The sequence below is a fragment of the Amblyraja radiata genome, chromosome 11, assembly GCF_010909765.2.
Source record: "Amblyraja radiata isolate CabotCenter1 chromosome 11, sAmbRad1.1.pri, whole genome shotgun sequence".
NCBI lineage: Eukaryota > Metazoa > Chordata > Chondrichthyes > Rajiformes > Rajidae > Amblyraja > Amblyraja radiata.
In genome coordinates this window covers 33,731,843-33,747,444 of record NC_045966.1, presented here as the reverse complement: position 1 = coordinate 33,747,444, position 15,602 = coordinate 33,731,843, and the positions used below count along the sequence as shown (strand labels likewise).

The following is a 15,602-nucleotide window of genomic DNA, read 5'->3' as shown; positions in this document are numbered from 1 at the left end:
ACCATATCAAAGCTGCACAAAGAGGTTTTATCATCCTTTTCCTATTCTGGATAAACTTCTGGAAATTTGTTATTACATAAAAACATAGAAAATAGGTTCAGGAGTAGGCCAATTGGCCCTTCGAGCCAGCACCACCATTCAATCTTTCTTGGCTAACAATCTAACCTTCGACCTCCAAGACGCAGGTAAATTTTCGGGCCTTATTTTAGGGTATAAAATAGCGTCTTCCTTGCCGGGAAATACGGTGTTTAACGTCAACATATTTCTCAATTTCCATGTTGACAACTATTTGACTAAATTTCCATGTTATGGTTCAAAGAGGTTAAAGAAAGCAATCCATAATTGAACAGAATGAGTAGCATAAAATGATTATTCATTCTTGATGAAAAAACATATGCAATACTCCGAAACCTACTGTCCAAAATACCCTCTCTGCAGGTGATCTGAAATGGAGATGCCTCAAATGATTACTAGGTTAGAATGGATTTTTTTTAAATCCCCTACTTCCTTCTAGACGGCTCCAGAATTTATCTGAGGAAGGAAAATTACACGTGCATTTAATTTAATAAAATGTGGGACAATTTGGGGTTGACTTCAGGAAATGCTTCATCACCAAAATACATATGACCGATTTTTTTTTAAATCAAGGCAAATAAAATTAAAAAACAAGTTGATAATGTTGATACTAAGGGATATGAGAACTAAATGAATTGAGCTCAGATTCCAAAATAGATTTATATCTCTAAATAAATGGCAATATTGGCTCAGCAGGATAAATTCTGTCCTTTTTTTCCATTCCTGTACCTATTTTCCATTTAAACGGCTTGTTTCCAAGTTTCAATTAAATATTAACTAAATATTCAAAATAACAAAACAGCTAAGATTAGTACTCCTATCCTGAAGTGTTTATTATCTTTGTGTAACGTCACAAAGGTAAGAACTGCAAGTCAAAAGCAGAATAACTGCTGCCAAATAGCTAGTTAAATAATTTCTCAAGACCATTTTCCAAAACCAAACTTCCCCCCACCCTCCATTAGCAGAGCAATTTGACATTTTTAACCTTTTCCACAATCGCATACCTGTGTGACCAATGGCTCCAATAGACGTTCCACTGCCAACGTCCTTATTTCCAGATTTTTTGGATCCCATTTGAAACTTATATTTTGAGTGTTTATAGTCGTCATGCTTGCTTGCCTGTCAGATTAAAAATTAACATACAAAACTTGAAACATTAAGTAATTAGTCAAAACAATATACGCAAGCAAAGTAAAAGTTTTGTTTATAAATGACCAGTGCCTCCATGCCCACATGGAGGAACTGCAGAACAAAGATTTGAAACTAAATATAAAAACTTTTGAACATCAATATAAAATGGGCAGCACAGAGCAAAAGAATGGATGGAAGTTTAAGTTTAAGACTACTTACACATTTTACAGCAAATTTCATTTCCACCACAGTAAAATTCTGTTGATCCAAAACTTAATTTTATTTTGTTTTTAAGACGCTACACAGTAGTATATTGATTTCCAGTGAACCTGGTGAGCTGAAAGGATGCTGGGAAAAACAGGACTTGGCAAGTCAGATGCTTGGAAACCCAATTGTTTAAGAAATGGATAGCTAATTATTGGAGCTCTACTATAGATTCAAATCTGTAACAAAGTATCTCTAGCCAGAAGACTGGAAAAAATCATCATCATCATCGGCGGTCACTCGAAACAAGTACGACTGTCCTCTCCTCTCCATAGGGTCGTCTACTTGTGGGTCTGCAAATGTCTGTAGAGACCGATCTGCGATCCACACACCTTGGTGTAACGTGGGCAGTGGAGACTGGCGATGGTTGGTAGTCGTCGAGCCCCTTTCTCTCTCTCCTTACGGTGCTGTTGCTTTGTCTCTGCGACACGGCGTAGTTCCATTTTGTGAAGTGCAGCTCCTTCCTGCACAGATTTCCTCCAGGAACGCCTGCCCAGTGCAATGTGCTCCCAGTTGCTTGATGTGATGTGGAATTTCGTCAGATGTTGTCCTTGAAGCATTTCTTTGGCCCGCTGGGGGCTCGCCGACCTTCCTTCAATTGAGACTTCAGGATTTGTTCAGGGAGACGCGTGTCAGATATGCGGATGACATGGCCAGTCCATCGAAGTTGGTGCTGCATTATTGTGGTGGTGATGCTGGTCATGTTGGGTTTCTCCAAAACGCTGATTTTGGTGCGTTTGTCCTCCCAACTGATCCTCAGAATCTTTCGTAAGGATCTTTGATGGTATTGTTCCAGGGCTCTCAGGTGCCTGCTGTAGGTGGTCCATACAGGTGCTGTAGGTAGTACAACAGGGTGGAGAGGACAATGGCTCTGTAGACCAGCAGTTTTGTTTGAGCCTTTAGGTCTCGGTCTTTCCTGAGTCTGGCATAGGCTCCGCTGGCACAACTCAGGCGATGGTTGACCTCAGAGTCAATGTCAGCTTTTGAGGAAATAATGCTGCCAAGGTAGGCGAAGTGGTCAACGTTTTCAAGAGTGGTGTCGTCCACTTTTATAGTGGGTTGGCTGGTTGGGTAGAGGTTGATGTAGGACCTGGGTCTTCTTGATATTTAAGGCTAGGCCCATGGCTCTGTATGCCTTGGCAATGGCATTCAGGATGCCCTAAAGGTTTTCTGCAGAGTGTGCTGCAACGGTGCAGTTGTCCGCGGACTGAAGCTCCACGATGGCGGTGTTACTGACTTCACTCTTGGCCTTCAACCTATTACGGTTGAAGAGCCCACTGTCAGTTCTGTAGAGGATTGAGATCCCCTGTGGCAGCTCTTCACCAACGAGGTGAAGTATGGCAGCAATGAAGATGACAAACAGAGTGGGTGCAATGATGCATCGCTGTTTGACCCCCGTTTCCACAGTGAGGGGCTCGGACTTAGACTGGAAAAATAAGCCAGGTGAAAATGATTATTTGAAGTTCCACAATGTTTTGATTTTCAATTTCAGCATTTCACGGCTGCCTACTTCTCCAAAGTGTCAACACAATTCAATATTCTGGATAACTAAATCCTAATAATGAGGTACAAGAACAGTTACTTCTACCACCTTGCCATCAGAATGAAGTCTAGACCTAGTGTAGGTTTGTGCGTTCAATTGCCATTGCATTGTAAACACTTGATATTTCCAAAAAGAGCAAAAAGCTGCTTTCAATGTACCTACATAAAACATGTATCCATTTCCAATTTTTCTTTACCAAATCCCTATGTACAGATTCTGTGTTTAAACCTTTCCAAGTTTCTATATCAGCCATGGCACCCAAAACAAATTAAGGCCATTCTTCTTCATATTTTGTGATCTTTACAGCCATTAGTGCTCACAACAGCATTCGCTATCAGTCTTTCATTCCCAACTAAGTGGATCTGCCTTTTCCACATTCACTTTTCCCTATCCAAACACAATCAAAGTTCCGAATCCGACCTCTCTGTCCTGGGTCTCCTCCATTGCCAGAGTGAGCAACACCGGAAATTGGAGGAACAGCACCTCATATTCCGCCTGGGTTGCTTGCGTCCGGATGGCATGAACATTGAATTCTCCCAATTTTGCTAGCCTTGCGGTCTCCTCCCCTTCCTTAACCCTCGAGCTGTCTCCTCCCATCCCCCCGCCCTCGGGCTCCTCCTCCTCCTCCCCCCCACCCCCCATCAGTCCGAAGAAGGGTTTCAGCCCGAAACGTCACCCATTTCCTTCGCTCCACAGCCGCTGCACCCGCTGAGTTTCTCCAGCATTTTTGTGTACCTTTGATCTTCCAGCATCTGCAGTTCCTTCTTGAACACAATCAAAGAAAGGTTTTCTTCACATCTCACTTTTTACATCTAGACTCCAAACCAATTATTCTCAAGCCTTCCTATTTCCCCAATATTGTCTTTGAATATTTTGATCGACCAGAGTTTTGACATTTGCATTACTGATAGGGTTAGCTTTAGATTTATTATTGTCACATTCAGTGTGGTACAGTTAAAACCTTTGTTTTGCAATGCTATCCAATCAGATGAGTTAAGACCGCACATAAGTACAATCAAGTCAAACTCAAATACAACGCAGCAAAGAGAAAGAAACAGAGTGCAGAATATAGTTCTCAGCATTGTAGTGCACCAGTTCCATGGAAAAAGTTCAATGTCAGCAATGGGGTACAGGTGATTCGGACAGTGCACTAGCTTATGGAAGGACCATCAAGGTGCCTGATAACAAAGGAAAATATACTGTTGCGGAGTCTTATGGTGCGCACTTTCAAGCTTCTGTATCTTCTGCCCGATAGGAGCGGGGAGAGGAGAATTGAAACAAGACTTAGATTTAGATGGCTGCTTTTCCGAGGCTGTGTGAAATTTAGATGGAGTCAGTGGTGGGAAGTCTGGTCTCTGTGATGGACCGATAGAAACAGTGGTTGAGAAACAACAATAACTCAACCAGATAGCCTCAATTTCAGTGACACTGACTACCGTTCTTTTTGCATTGATGATAGATGAGAAGGGGTTATCGCCCCATATGTTATCGCCCTAAGGTTTTTGAAGACTATGATCAGCTCTCCCTAGGTCTTGCCTTGGTCCTGACCAACTAACAGTTATTCTAATTTGTTGTGCACATTATGCATTTCTCTACACCATTACAGCGACTAGTACACTTCAAGTAATCAAGGTAATTCAGGACCTCACATGAAATGCATTGAATAAATTCAAGTCCCATCTTCACTATTTTCTTATCAGAGATGAGGATACTGAGATGAAGGTTACGAAGTGGCAGATGCAGATCACCACCTTGTTGCAAAAAGATGACCAAAGATTGAAAGTGCAATTATAAAGGATTTATGGAAGAAGCTTTATGTAAGACAGGCGTAAAGGAAAGTAGTAAAAAAGAACAATACAAGGCAACATACAAAGCTTGCACATCTATGAATAAGAGCACACGAAATTATAAAACTGGTTGTGGGCAAAAGTAAAACTATTTAAAGCATACTCACAATTAAATAGTTTAACATACAAATGTATACATATTAGCTAAATTCAACATGATGCATTATACTTAACTACTCAGCAATATGAAGGTTCAAAATAATTACAAACACTGCAAGTTTTACATAGAAGGAAGCAAATTGAAAATGCTTTAACAAAAGTTCTGGTTTATTTAGCAGTGCTAGAAGCCCTCTTTTAAACCCTCAATTCCCACCAGATCAGCATTCAAAATTAATTACACTCTAAAAACTGAGAAGATATCCCAGGCAGGAGTAAAATATGTGGTAAATCTCTCAAAAAATAAAAAATAACTGCAGAAACTGCTGGAAATAAAGAGTTAGAAATACTCAGTACGCATGTGCAGAGAAATACAGCATCATTTCAGAATCACTGTTGACTGATTATTTTCAGAATTTTGTTTTATTGCAGCAAAGTAATGCAATCACTGGCAGTCACTAAGCTAGCAGTAATAAAGTAGCAGATCAGACACTGCCCACACAAAGTTAAAGGGAGAAGAAGTGTAGGAAGGAACTGCAGATGCTGGTTTAAACCAAAGATGCAAAAATACCTGGAGTAACTCGGCGGGTCAGACAGCATCTCTGAAGAAAAGGGTGCCATCTCGGGTCGAGACCCTTCTTCAGACTGTGTCAGGGGAAAGGGAAACGAGAGGAACAGATGGTGATATAAAGAGATTCAGAACTAACTAGACAAAGTGGGACCCGTTGGGTCCCGTCCCCCAACGCCGGGGGTGGGGCGCGGCATTATAGGGGAGGGCTGGTCCCTGAACACAATATTTCACCACTCCCAATACCCACAGGTCCCAATACTCACCACTCCCGAGAGAGGGAGGGGTGGTAGAGGGAGGGGTGGTAGAGAGGGAGGGGGGTGGTAGAGACGGAAGGGGGTAGAGACGGTAGGGGGGTAGAGTGGGAGGGGGGTAGAGAGGGAGGGGGGTAGAGAGGGAGGGGGGTAGAGAGGGAGAGGGTAGAGAGCGGGGGGGGTGAGCTCGGGGAGGGGTTTCTCTTAGAGAGGTCTGTTTGGGCTAGTCTCTTTCTTGTTCCTCTGGGGAGGGTTGGTAGCTTGTGTACGGAAGCGAGGGCTGGTAGTCGAGAGGGCGGGTCGCGGTCTTGGCGGGTTAGGGGTAGAGAGGGAGATGGGTAGTGAGCCTACCCCATCTCGCTCCTCATTTCCCTCACCCTCCTCCCCTCACTCCCATTCCTTGCCCCAGGACCTACCCAGGTCGTAGAGCAACGCCAGGGCCTGGAACTCGGCCTGGTTCTCGTACTCGACCCGGCCCAGGCTTTCGATCCATGCTCGTCCTTGGTTCCAGTGGTAGCCTCCAATCGTCAGCTCGACCGCCGCCTGGGCTCCAGTCCAGGCCCATCCTTGTTTCGAGTGGCAGCCTCCAGCCGTCAGCTCAGCCGCCGCTTGTGCTCCAGTGCAGGTTCCGACTTCCCCGTCCCGGACCCTGGACCCAGGCTCGTCCTTGGTTCCACCAGCAGCCTTTCTCAGCCCCGGTCACGGCCCCATCCCAAGCCCCGGGCTCGGCCCTCACTCCAGCTTGAGGCTCGGCTCCAGCCCAGACCCAGTCGCCGGGCTCGGCCCGCGGCATCAGCCTCCCCACCAGGCACCGGGCGGCCGGCAGCCGCTGGAGTGTCCCTCCCTATCGGAGTGTCTCAAAATAGGTGAGTTTGGGTTGTTTTTAAAATTTCACGGATCAAAAAGTTCAGAAATATAGGTGGAAATGTGACAGGAAGATGTTTATTGCCTCCAGGGGAAAAATGTGAGTAGGATGTGTAAAAAATGGGAAGGCTGTGGCCTAGCGTTTGGATGAAAATAGGAATTAACCAGATTGTGCCGAAATGACACACACACACACGGGTGATTCGTCAGTGTCTACTTTTAAGTTTGTGGAAACTCAAAAAAACTTAAATTTTTGCAACTTTGAATGTTGTTTCACATAGATGAACATTTCTACTATGGGAAAAATATGTTTGGCGCAATCTTTTAGAGAATTTAATTTATTTTTTCCTCTTCTTTTTCCAGGTTGCCCATTGCATTCAGTCATATCCATCATATTTTTATGATGAACAACACTGCAAAATATAACTGATTTAAGAATATATAATCTAATTTTTGTCGCAGTCTTTCAAATTATAGAGTATCTTCCTCAAATAAACCACCAAAAAGAAAACTTTTTCAGTCTAACGCATTGATTTTAAACCTTCGTAACAGTTTACTGCCGAAAAAAGTATGGTAACCTTCACATAACTTTTCACCAACTTCCTCTAAAACAATATTTACGTCAGTCTGAAGGGTTTCGGCCCGAAACGTTGCCTATTTTCTTCGCTCCAGATCTGCATCACCCGCTGAGTTTCTCCAGCATTTTTGTCTACCTTAACTTCAGATGAAGTTGCAGAAGCATACTGTTCATTTATCAATTACAATTCATTATTATGGTAATTGTTATATCATTTTACACATTATGAGCATAAAATACTCATGTGACGGATATGGCTCAGCATGGTGGAGATGATCAAGTTTGGGAGCGTCACGTGATGGATATGACTAAAACTATCTTTATGGCTAGGGTTCAGGCTTGGGCTGGGGTTGAAGCTGGGGCTAGGCTTAGGGTTAGGGCTTGGGGCTGGGGTTACTTACCCCCGATCTCCAGCAGCTCCAGCCGGACACAAAGCAGTCACATCTTCTCATGATCCGATGTCCCTCTCCACGCCTGGCCCTCTTCAGCCCTTTCCCCCAGCCCCCCCTGCCCCCACCGGGGAACAAGGGCTGAAGAGGGCCGGGCGTGGAGAGGGACATCGGGTCACAGGAAGATGCAACGGCCGCGACAGCTGGAGCTGGATGGAGATTGGGTGTTAAGTTGCAGTTGTGGCCATGACGGAAATGGTGGCTCAAGCCTTTAGCCCAGGATGGCCTCGCCGGAAGGCCATGCCTGGCCATATCGTTTCCCGAATGGCACATGGCATGATTTGTTCTCCAGAACAAATCAAAAAAGAATGATGTTTCCCCCCCCCCCCCAAGAGTTCAGCACCGTTCGGGAATGGCGCGGAATAAAGGTACGTACCCGCTATGCAGCAGAAAACTGAGTTTTCACACGCTTCTCGTCCCGTGAATCAGGAGAAATTCACAAGGTAGGGGACTTTTGAATTCCACGGTCTTTTGAGGTCGGATGTTCGCGTCTATTCTATTGATAGCCACGTGGGACGGCTCAACAAAGGTGCGTGACGGTAAATGACTCCAATGATCGGGACAGGGAATTTTTGAAAATAAACGGTTAGATTTATAATTTTATCACGAATAGAGGGGACACAGACACACACACACGAAGTTTTAGTAATATAGATGACTGAAAAATATGCAGAAAAGTAATGATGATAAAGGAAGCAGGCCATTGTTAGCCGTGTGCTAGGTGAAAACAAATTACAGATAATGAGACTCAACAAGACGACTGAAGCTGGCACGACACTAATTTGCCCTTTTTTGCCAAATCCATGCTTGTTTTCTCTAATTAAATCAAACAACTTTTATTTCTATAGCTCTCCGACTAAAATTATCTGTGCAAATGCTTCTTTAAATGTAATTGTATCAGATTTCACCACCTCCTCTGGCAATGCATTCCAGATATCAACCTCCACATGAGAAAATTTACCCCTTGGAGCCTTTCCAAGCAGACTCTAGGAAGTGTGAGAAGAAATCACCGGAGCGAGCCCTGGCTGAATATACAAATAGACAATCGCTATGGGTGAGGTGCTGGAAGATTGTAGGGTGGCTAATGAGCTCTTTTTAAGTAGTCTATATTAAGTAGTCTATTGCAACCTTCACGTGGTCCGCCCTGTTTCGACGAATGCAATCAACCTGGTGTGCACAATCAAATAAGATCAAATAGAACAAGTTGTCCTACAACTTTAGGCTGTGCACGCCACGCGCAAGAAGTAGAAGTAGGGACAAAGAAAAACCTTGGAACTATTTAGTAGGCCAAACATCAGAAGTAGGCAAGTTAACTGAGAGGATTCTGAGGGAAAATATATCCATTAGGAAAAGTCAGCATAGTTTTGTGCATGGAAGATCATGTCTTATAAATTTGATTGAGCATTTTGAAAAGTAACCAAGAAGTTTTTAGAGGGCAGGGCCTTAGATATAGTCATTATAGACTTTAGTAAGCCTTTGATAAGGTTCTGCAAGTTAAGCTGCTCTGGAAAGTTAGATTGTATAGGATCCAGGGAGAACAAACAGACTGGATATAGAATTGCCTTAATAGTACGAAACCGTTAAGTGATGGCGTAAAGTTGTTTTACAGACTGGACACCTGTGCCTCAGGGATCGGTGGTGGGCCCATTGTGGTTTATCATTTATATCAAAGATTTGGATGAGAATGTACATGGCATGATTAAGTTTGTAGAACACATTAAATCAGGTGGCATCATAGATAGCAAGGACAGGTTACAAGAATTACAGAAGGATCATGTTCAACTGGGCAGAGGAATGGCAAATGGAGATAATGCAGATATGTTTGCAGTGTTACTTCTTGGAAAATCTAAACATGGCCATGGGGAGTGTTGTATGCATATATGCCTATGCCCTACAAGTACGTAATTCCCTGAAAGTGGCATCTCAAGTGGATTGAGTGGTGAAGGTAGCTTTTGCATTCTGGCCTTCATCAGTCTAGGACCTGAATATAGAATGTAATTTCAAGAATAATTGCAGATGCTGTTTTGATACACAAAATGCTGGATAATTGAATATAGAAATTGGGATAAACAAAAATGCTGGAGAAACTCAGCGGGTGAGGCAGCGTCTATGGAGAGGAGGAATAGGCAACGTTTCGGGTAGAGTTGTACAAGACACTGATGGGGCTACATTTGAAGTATACTGTTCAGTTTACGTCACCCGGCTTTAGGAAAGATGCCAAAAACTGCATAATGATTATTAGGATGGTACCAGGATCAAAGGGCCTGAGCTATAGGGAGAGGTTGAGCACACTAGGACTTCATTCCTTGGATGTAGGAGGCTGTGGGATAATCTTATAGAGGTGTAGATCATGAAGGAAATAGAGAGAGGTATTTTTCCCAGGGTAGGGAAAACCAAGAACTAGAGGGCATCGGTCTGTACGAAGGAACAGATTTAATAGGAATCTGAAGGGACTATTTTCACACATATGATGGCAGGTATAGGGAGGTTTCACGGCAGTCGGGTCACGACCCATGACCCGTACTGTTGCTAAGCTACTCCAAATGGAGTACACGCGATGAACTGCAGGTAAGCACTTACCATTGTTTCCAGCGTAGTGGGCCCATTAAAACCTGCCGAAATTGTCAATTTTTGCACTGTAAATATTTATGGATATCGGGATAAGCGTGAGAGACATTTAGCCTACTTCAGAATTCCAAAAGTGAGGAGAAATGACGGTAGGCGGAGCTGAAGGGACAACAACAGCCAGAGTGCTTGGTGAACATTGGCCGTTTGCTCACTGTATTTCATCAACTAAGGCATTATTTGTGTTTTTTCTTGATTCCTTTGGCATCTAAAAAGTTTCAGAAGTGATAAATCTGGCTGTAAAATTTTAAAATCGCCCATGGTTCTCAAGTGGGTTTTTACATACAAAAAGAAAACGCCTCTGAAACTAAATTTACAGCCAGATTTATCACTTCTGAGACTTTTTAGATACCAAAGGAATCGAGAAAAACCACAAATAATGCCTTACTGTTGATGAAATGCAGTGAGCCAACGCGATAATTCCCAATATTTTCAATTCCGATATCTGCACGGCCAATGTTCGCCAAGCACTTTAGCTGCTGTTGTCCCTTCAGCTCTCGCTTTCTCCTTACCTTAAATTCGCTTCACTTTTGAAATTCTGAAGTTGGGTACATGTCTCTCACACTTACCCCGACTTCCACAATTTTTTACAGCGCAAAAATTCAACATTTTGGCAGTTTTTAACAGATGGGAAAGTACGCATTTCTTGCATTATTAACATATACCGGAAGTTACGGATGTCCTCCAGATGGATTGTGCGGCTCCGTGCATCAAGCCCTATGACCCAGTAACCTTACGTGCAACCCCCCTATACGGAACTAGCTGCCAGATGAAGTATTGAGGCAGGTACAATAATAATATTTAAAACAACTTTTGAACCGATACATGGATAGGAAAGGCGTACAGCCAGGGACAGACAAATAGGCATCTTGGTCGGCATGGACGGGTTGGGGTGTAGGGTCTGTTTCCATGCAATATGACTGATTCTAAGCTGCAATTTGAAAATAGCTCATTGATCCCTGCACTCTATTTCTTGTCCGACAACCACTCCCCTATTCCCAGCCAACATATTACTTCAACGTTGTGCCTTCTGTTCACCTTTCATGCCTGTGCTTACTGATTTATGTTTGCTATTGCCTCAGTCCAAACACTTTCTATTCCCTTTTCGTTCTCTGACATCTTTCAACCCTATAATCCAGATATATGCAAAATAATGTTAACTGTTCGATCACTGTTGCTGGCTTGAAGGGCCGAATGGCCTAATCCTGCACCTATTGTCTACTACAAATCCAACTGCTTTTCATGCAAACATGTCATTTCAATGCATCATAACTTTAAAACGACTTACAATCGTGGATTTGTTCATGCTGGACCTTCAGAACACAGCTAATAATGTAACAACTGTTTAAACAAGGTCCTCCACTTTGATGAGAAAGAACAAGAAGCATATCCAAACATATTTACCAATGTTTAACATTGTGATATAGTAAAAAAGACCGAATTTAAAACCGACCTCTAGTACAAATGAGTATACTATCATTAAACGATAAATGTTAATTTGTTGGTACACAAAAATGCTGGAAAAACTCAGCAGGTGCAGCAGCATTTATGGAGCGAAGGAAATAGGCAACGTTTCGGGCCGAAACCCTTCTTCAGACATTTGTTAATTTGTTTCCTTTGTGTAAATTCAGCTTAATGCAAATCAGAAAACATGACCAAATAAGCAACCCCACGTACCCAAGACTCAAAGGTGGCTGTGTGTGTACACAGAATTAATCTGCAGAACAATTTCCAAGAAAGTAGCAGTAAACAAGATAGAGTGTAAAAGTTATTTTTATAAACAGAATACAAGCCTCATTTTTTTTGAAGAGCATTTTATTTATTCACTTACATACTCAGGATCCTTACTAAATTAGCCTATCAATAAACTAAACGACTTATGTCACAATGTAGATTTAAGCAGAAACTATAAATAAATGTTTGTTTTTTATCTATAACCTCCTTTTCTCCAGCCTAACGCGCAATCCTCTTCACTGTACCACACAAAAACATGTTCATTTGTATAGCTGCTTCAAAACTACAAGATGATATAAAATTGGGTTATTTGTTGATTGTGTATAGGACAATGTAGAGACATGTACCACGAACATTAATGAATAACGAGACGATTCTTTTTCCCCCATTCAAGTTTCCCTAAAACTCCCTATATTGTATTAATAGCATGAAATCCTTTCAATTCTGTCTATATTAATTGACCAGTGGGGTCACTCTGTTGTACAACTTTGACAATACGGGCAGGTTATAATACTCATGATTCAAAACAGGCTTAACAAAAAATAAAAATAAAACTGAGAAAAGTTGCAAATCAGTTTCCTTTTATCGCTACTTCTCTTCAAAATCATCCCTCACACCTCGGCAACATATGTAGGTTATCATCTAATTGGTTGCCCAAAACATGATTAACTTTTTTCAATATACGTCAGTTTCAATCCTGGGACTGAATGAGGTGCTTGCTCACAAAACAAACCAAGAGTACAGTGCGACTAGATCGTTCGACCCCACCCCACCCACCCAGGTTCACATCAATGGGAACAATTTGAAACACTTCCCCCAACTTTAATTTATCATACCAATAAGCTGTGTTTGTCTACTATATTGGTTTGGAAGATATCTTATCCGAATGAGGCACAACAGCCCCGCAACAAAACTCTTTAATAAGGGGAAAAATGATTTTACCGACACAGATTCACCGAGATAGTGAGACATTCCAGAAATACTTAAAATCATGGGGCTCTGGGATTAAGTGCGGGAGGTTTCGCCGGGCGTCTGAAGTAGTTTCGATCGTTTGCAATGACCACTTTTCGACCTTCCACTGCAAAATTGCACGAATTATATTGGAAGTGACAGAGACTTTATTTAGTCTTCGACAAGTAAATGTTCAGACTGCGTGCGCAGAAACTGAAAGTACATTCAGAAACGGCGGGCGTTGCCTGCCGGGGTAAGACTGGAGCCAGCCCGGACAGGCCCGACCTCTCCTCTCCTCTCCGGTGTCCCGAGAACAATAACAAGGAGGATGCGGCCTAACACCGACGGCCGGCCGGCCGACACGTCGGGACGCAAGGGGAGTCACACTCTTTCCACCCACCGATCGTAGTGGACGGAGGAGAATTGAAAAATCTGTGCAGCCCGACAGCAAAGGAAACTCTCCACTCCAGCGATTAAAACAAAACCTCAGAGTCCACTCCAGCGATTAAAACAAAGCCCCGCGCTGCTCTGCGGCCATTTAAACTTCCAAAGAGTTCCAAACGGAACTTTCCAACCGGCGCCGCCAACGCGCCCACCTTCAGTCGCAAAAACCCTTCCCCACCCACATCCACACACCACCAAATACTAACACTTCTCACTTACTTGGTTTAAGTTTTATTTTGCTCCCTTTCCCAACCAGTTCCTGCCCGGTCAACTCCCGGCCGCTTAATCCCTCCTCCTCTCGCCCTGGTTCAACACTACTTGGAAACCAAGCCTTCCCGAGTCATCGAGCGGAGGGGGTGGTTGGAAGCGCTTCCGAGTAAAGTCGGCGCACCCACCCCCGCACCAGGAGAGGTCGGAAGTGCAAGGCGAGCAGGAAACAAAGCAGGAGATCGGGCGCTGCACCCAGTCTCGCCCGCCCACCCGTGTGCGCTGAAGGGACAAGACGGTACGGGTATTGCGAAATCGGTGGGGGCGGGAGGACAACGCGATGCCGGGAAGAGTTGACACCACGGATCTCAGCGCCGCACCCAGAGCAGCTGTGTCATGGAGTCAGGTGTGTGTGTGACTACTGAGGAGCCTGGAAAAACACACCGAACATTTCGCCACGCACTCGCGACCAATTTTTTTTTTCTCAAGGCACAAACCGAATTGTTTTTCCTGTCAATTGTTCAGTTTCTTTGTTTATTTTATTCCTAATCTTTGTCCCCGAAAGGCTTATTTACACGTGTTTATTGTTTAACCATTTAAATGGTTCTCTATGCGATGCAGCATATTGAACCAACTACAGACTATTATAATACACTGCATTCTTAATTCCCCGGATACGTGATCAGCGGCTCTTAATCATTTATCCATATGTCTCAAATGTGGACTAGCTACATTTGAAAGGAAGTGAGGTGGTCGGGAGGAAATAAGTAAAAAAGTAAAACTCCTCAAACTACTCTTGCTGCAGCTATATTTAGTACACTCCAATAAAATCCTACTTTTTGTTCAGTAAATTAAAATGGACTGCAAGGTAACTTACGTGAATGGGGATTTTTTTTTAAATACAACAGCTCTCAAATATACTTCTCATGCAGTGAATCTTGTAAGGTGTTTTAAATTGATGCACTGCAATCAAAATGTTCTTTCCCTAAATGCTCTTAGTTACACTAGTTGGTTGAATATGTTTAGAGAGATGCGACCAAGGAAGTCTTGCTATCATTTCCTCTCACAAAGTTCTGTGAAATACTAATTCAAACAGCAAAAATATGTTATTTAATAAAAGTATACTGTCAAGACAGCATGTTTCTGACTTTCTTCACAGAAAGTAACAAACTTATAGGAAGTTTCACACTAAAGATTGGTTAAGAATACACATCAAATAACATGCTTCTTGCCTGCCTTTTAATTTAAAAAAAAACCTGTACCATGTCGATATGCTCCATTTTGTCAAAATCCTTCAGTTGTATACCTACAATGTTGTAACACGTTTTTCTATATTCTGGTATTTTTCAATTTGCTCTATCTGTTGTACTTGTAACACTTGTTTGTACTCATATATAGTAAGGTGAGCAAACTCTCTGTCTCAGTGCACATAACACCTATACAATTTAACACTTCTGGCAGCAATGCTTAAGATATCTGCCTATTAATCTTAGAGTTGCACAGCTGAAGTGCTTGGTTGCCATGAAACAATCTTATCAATGCTGTTCAAAAAGCAAAGCGCTGGAGGAATTCAGCGGGCCAGGCAGCATCACTCCAGCAACATGGAGGGAATGGAGAGATGAAGTTTTTGGTTCTGACACAAAACAAGTTAGTTTTGCTGTTCCATGACACCACATATCGCTTTAGACAATAGACAATAGGCGCAGGAGTAGGTCAACATCTTGGCTGTTGATATTCAAGATTCAAGAGAGTTTATTGTCATGTGTCCCTGATAGGACAATGAAATTCTTGCTTTGCTTCAGCACAACAGAACATAGTATGCAATCACTACAGAACAGATCAGTGTCTCCATATACCATTATATAAATATATACACACATGAATAAATAAACAGATAATGGGCTATTAATGTTCAGAGTTTTGTCCAACGCAAGTTTAATAGCCTGATGGCTGTGGGGAAGTAGTCATTCCTG

At 42.8% G+C, this 15,602-nt stretch overlaps 1 protein-coding gene across 1 annotated transcript in view; it reads right to left on the bottom strand.

The window, feature by feature from the left end:
- The window catches only part of ctnna1 (catenin alpha 1), a 124,977-nt gene extending 110,963 nt beyond the window's left edge, over positions 1 to 14,014 (bottom strand). The window contains exons 1-2 of the mRNA XM_033029663.1: positions 13,642 to 14,014; positions 1,080 to 1,194 (exon numbers count right to left, since the gene is read on the bottom strand). Coding sequence (XP_032885554.1) covers positions 1,080 to 1,184 — 105 coding nt within the window. The 5' untranslated portion in view covers positions 1,185 to 1,194; positions 13,642 to 14,014. The remainder of the gene's footprint in view (positions 1 to 1,079; positions 1,195 to 13,641) is intronic.
- Positions 14,015 to 15,602: the final 1,588 nt, after the last annotated feature.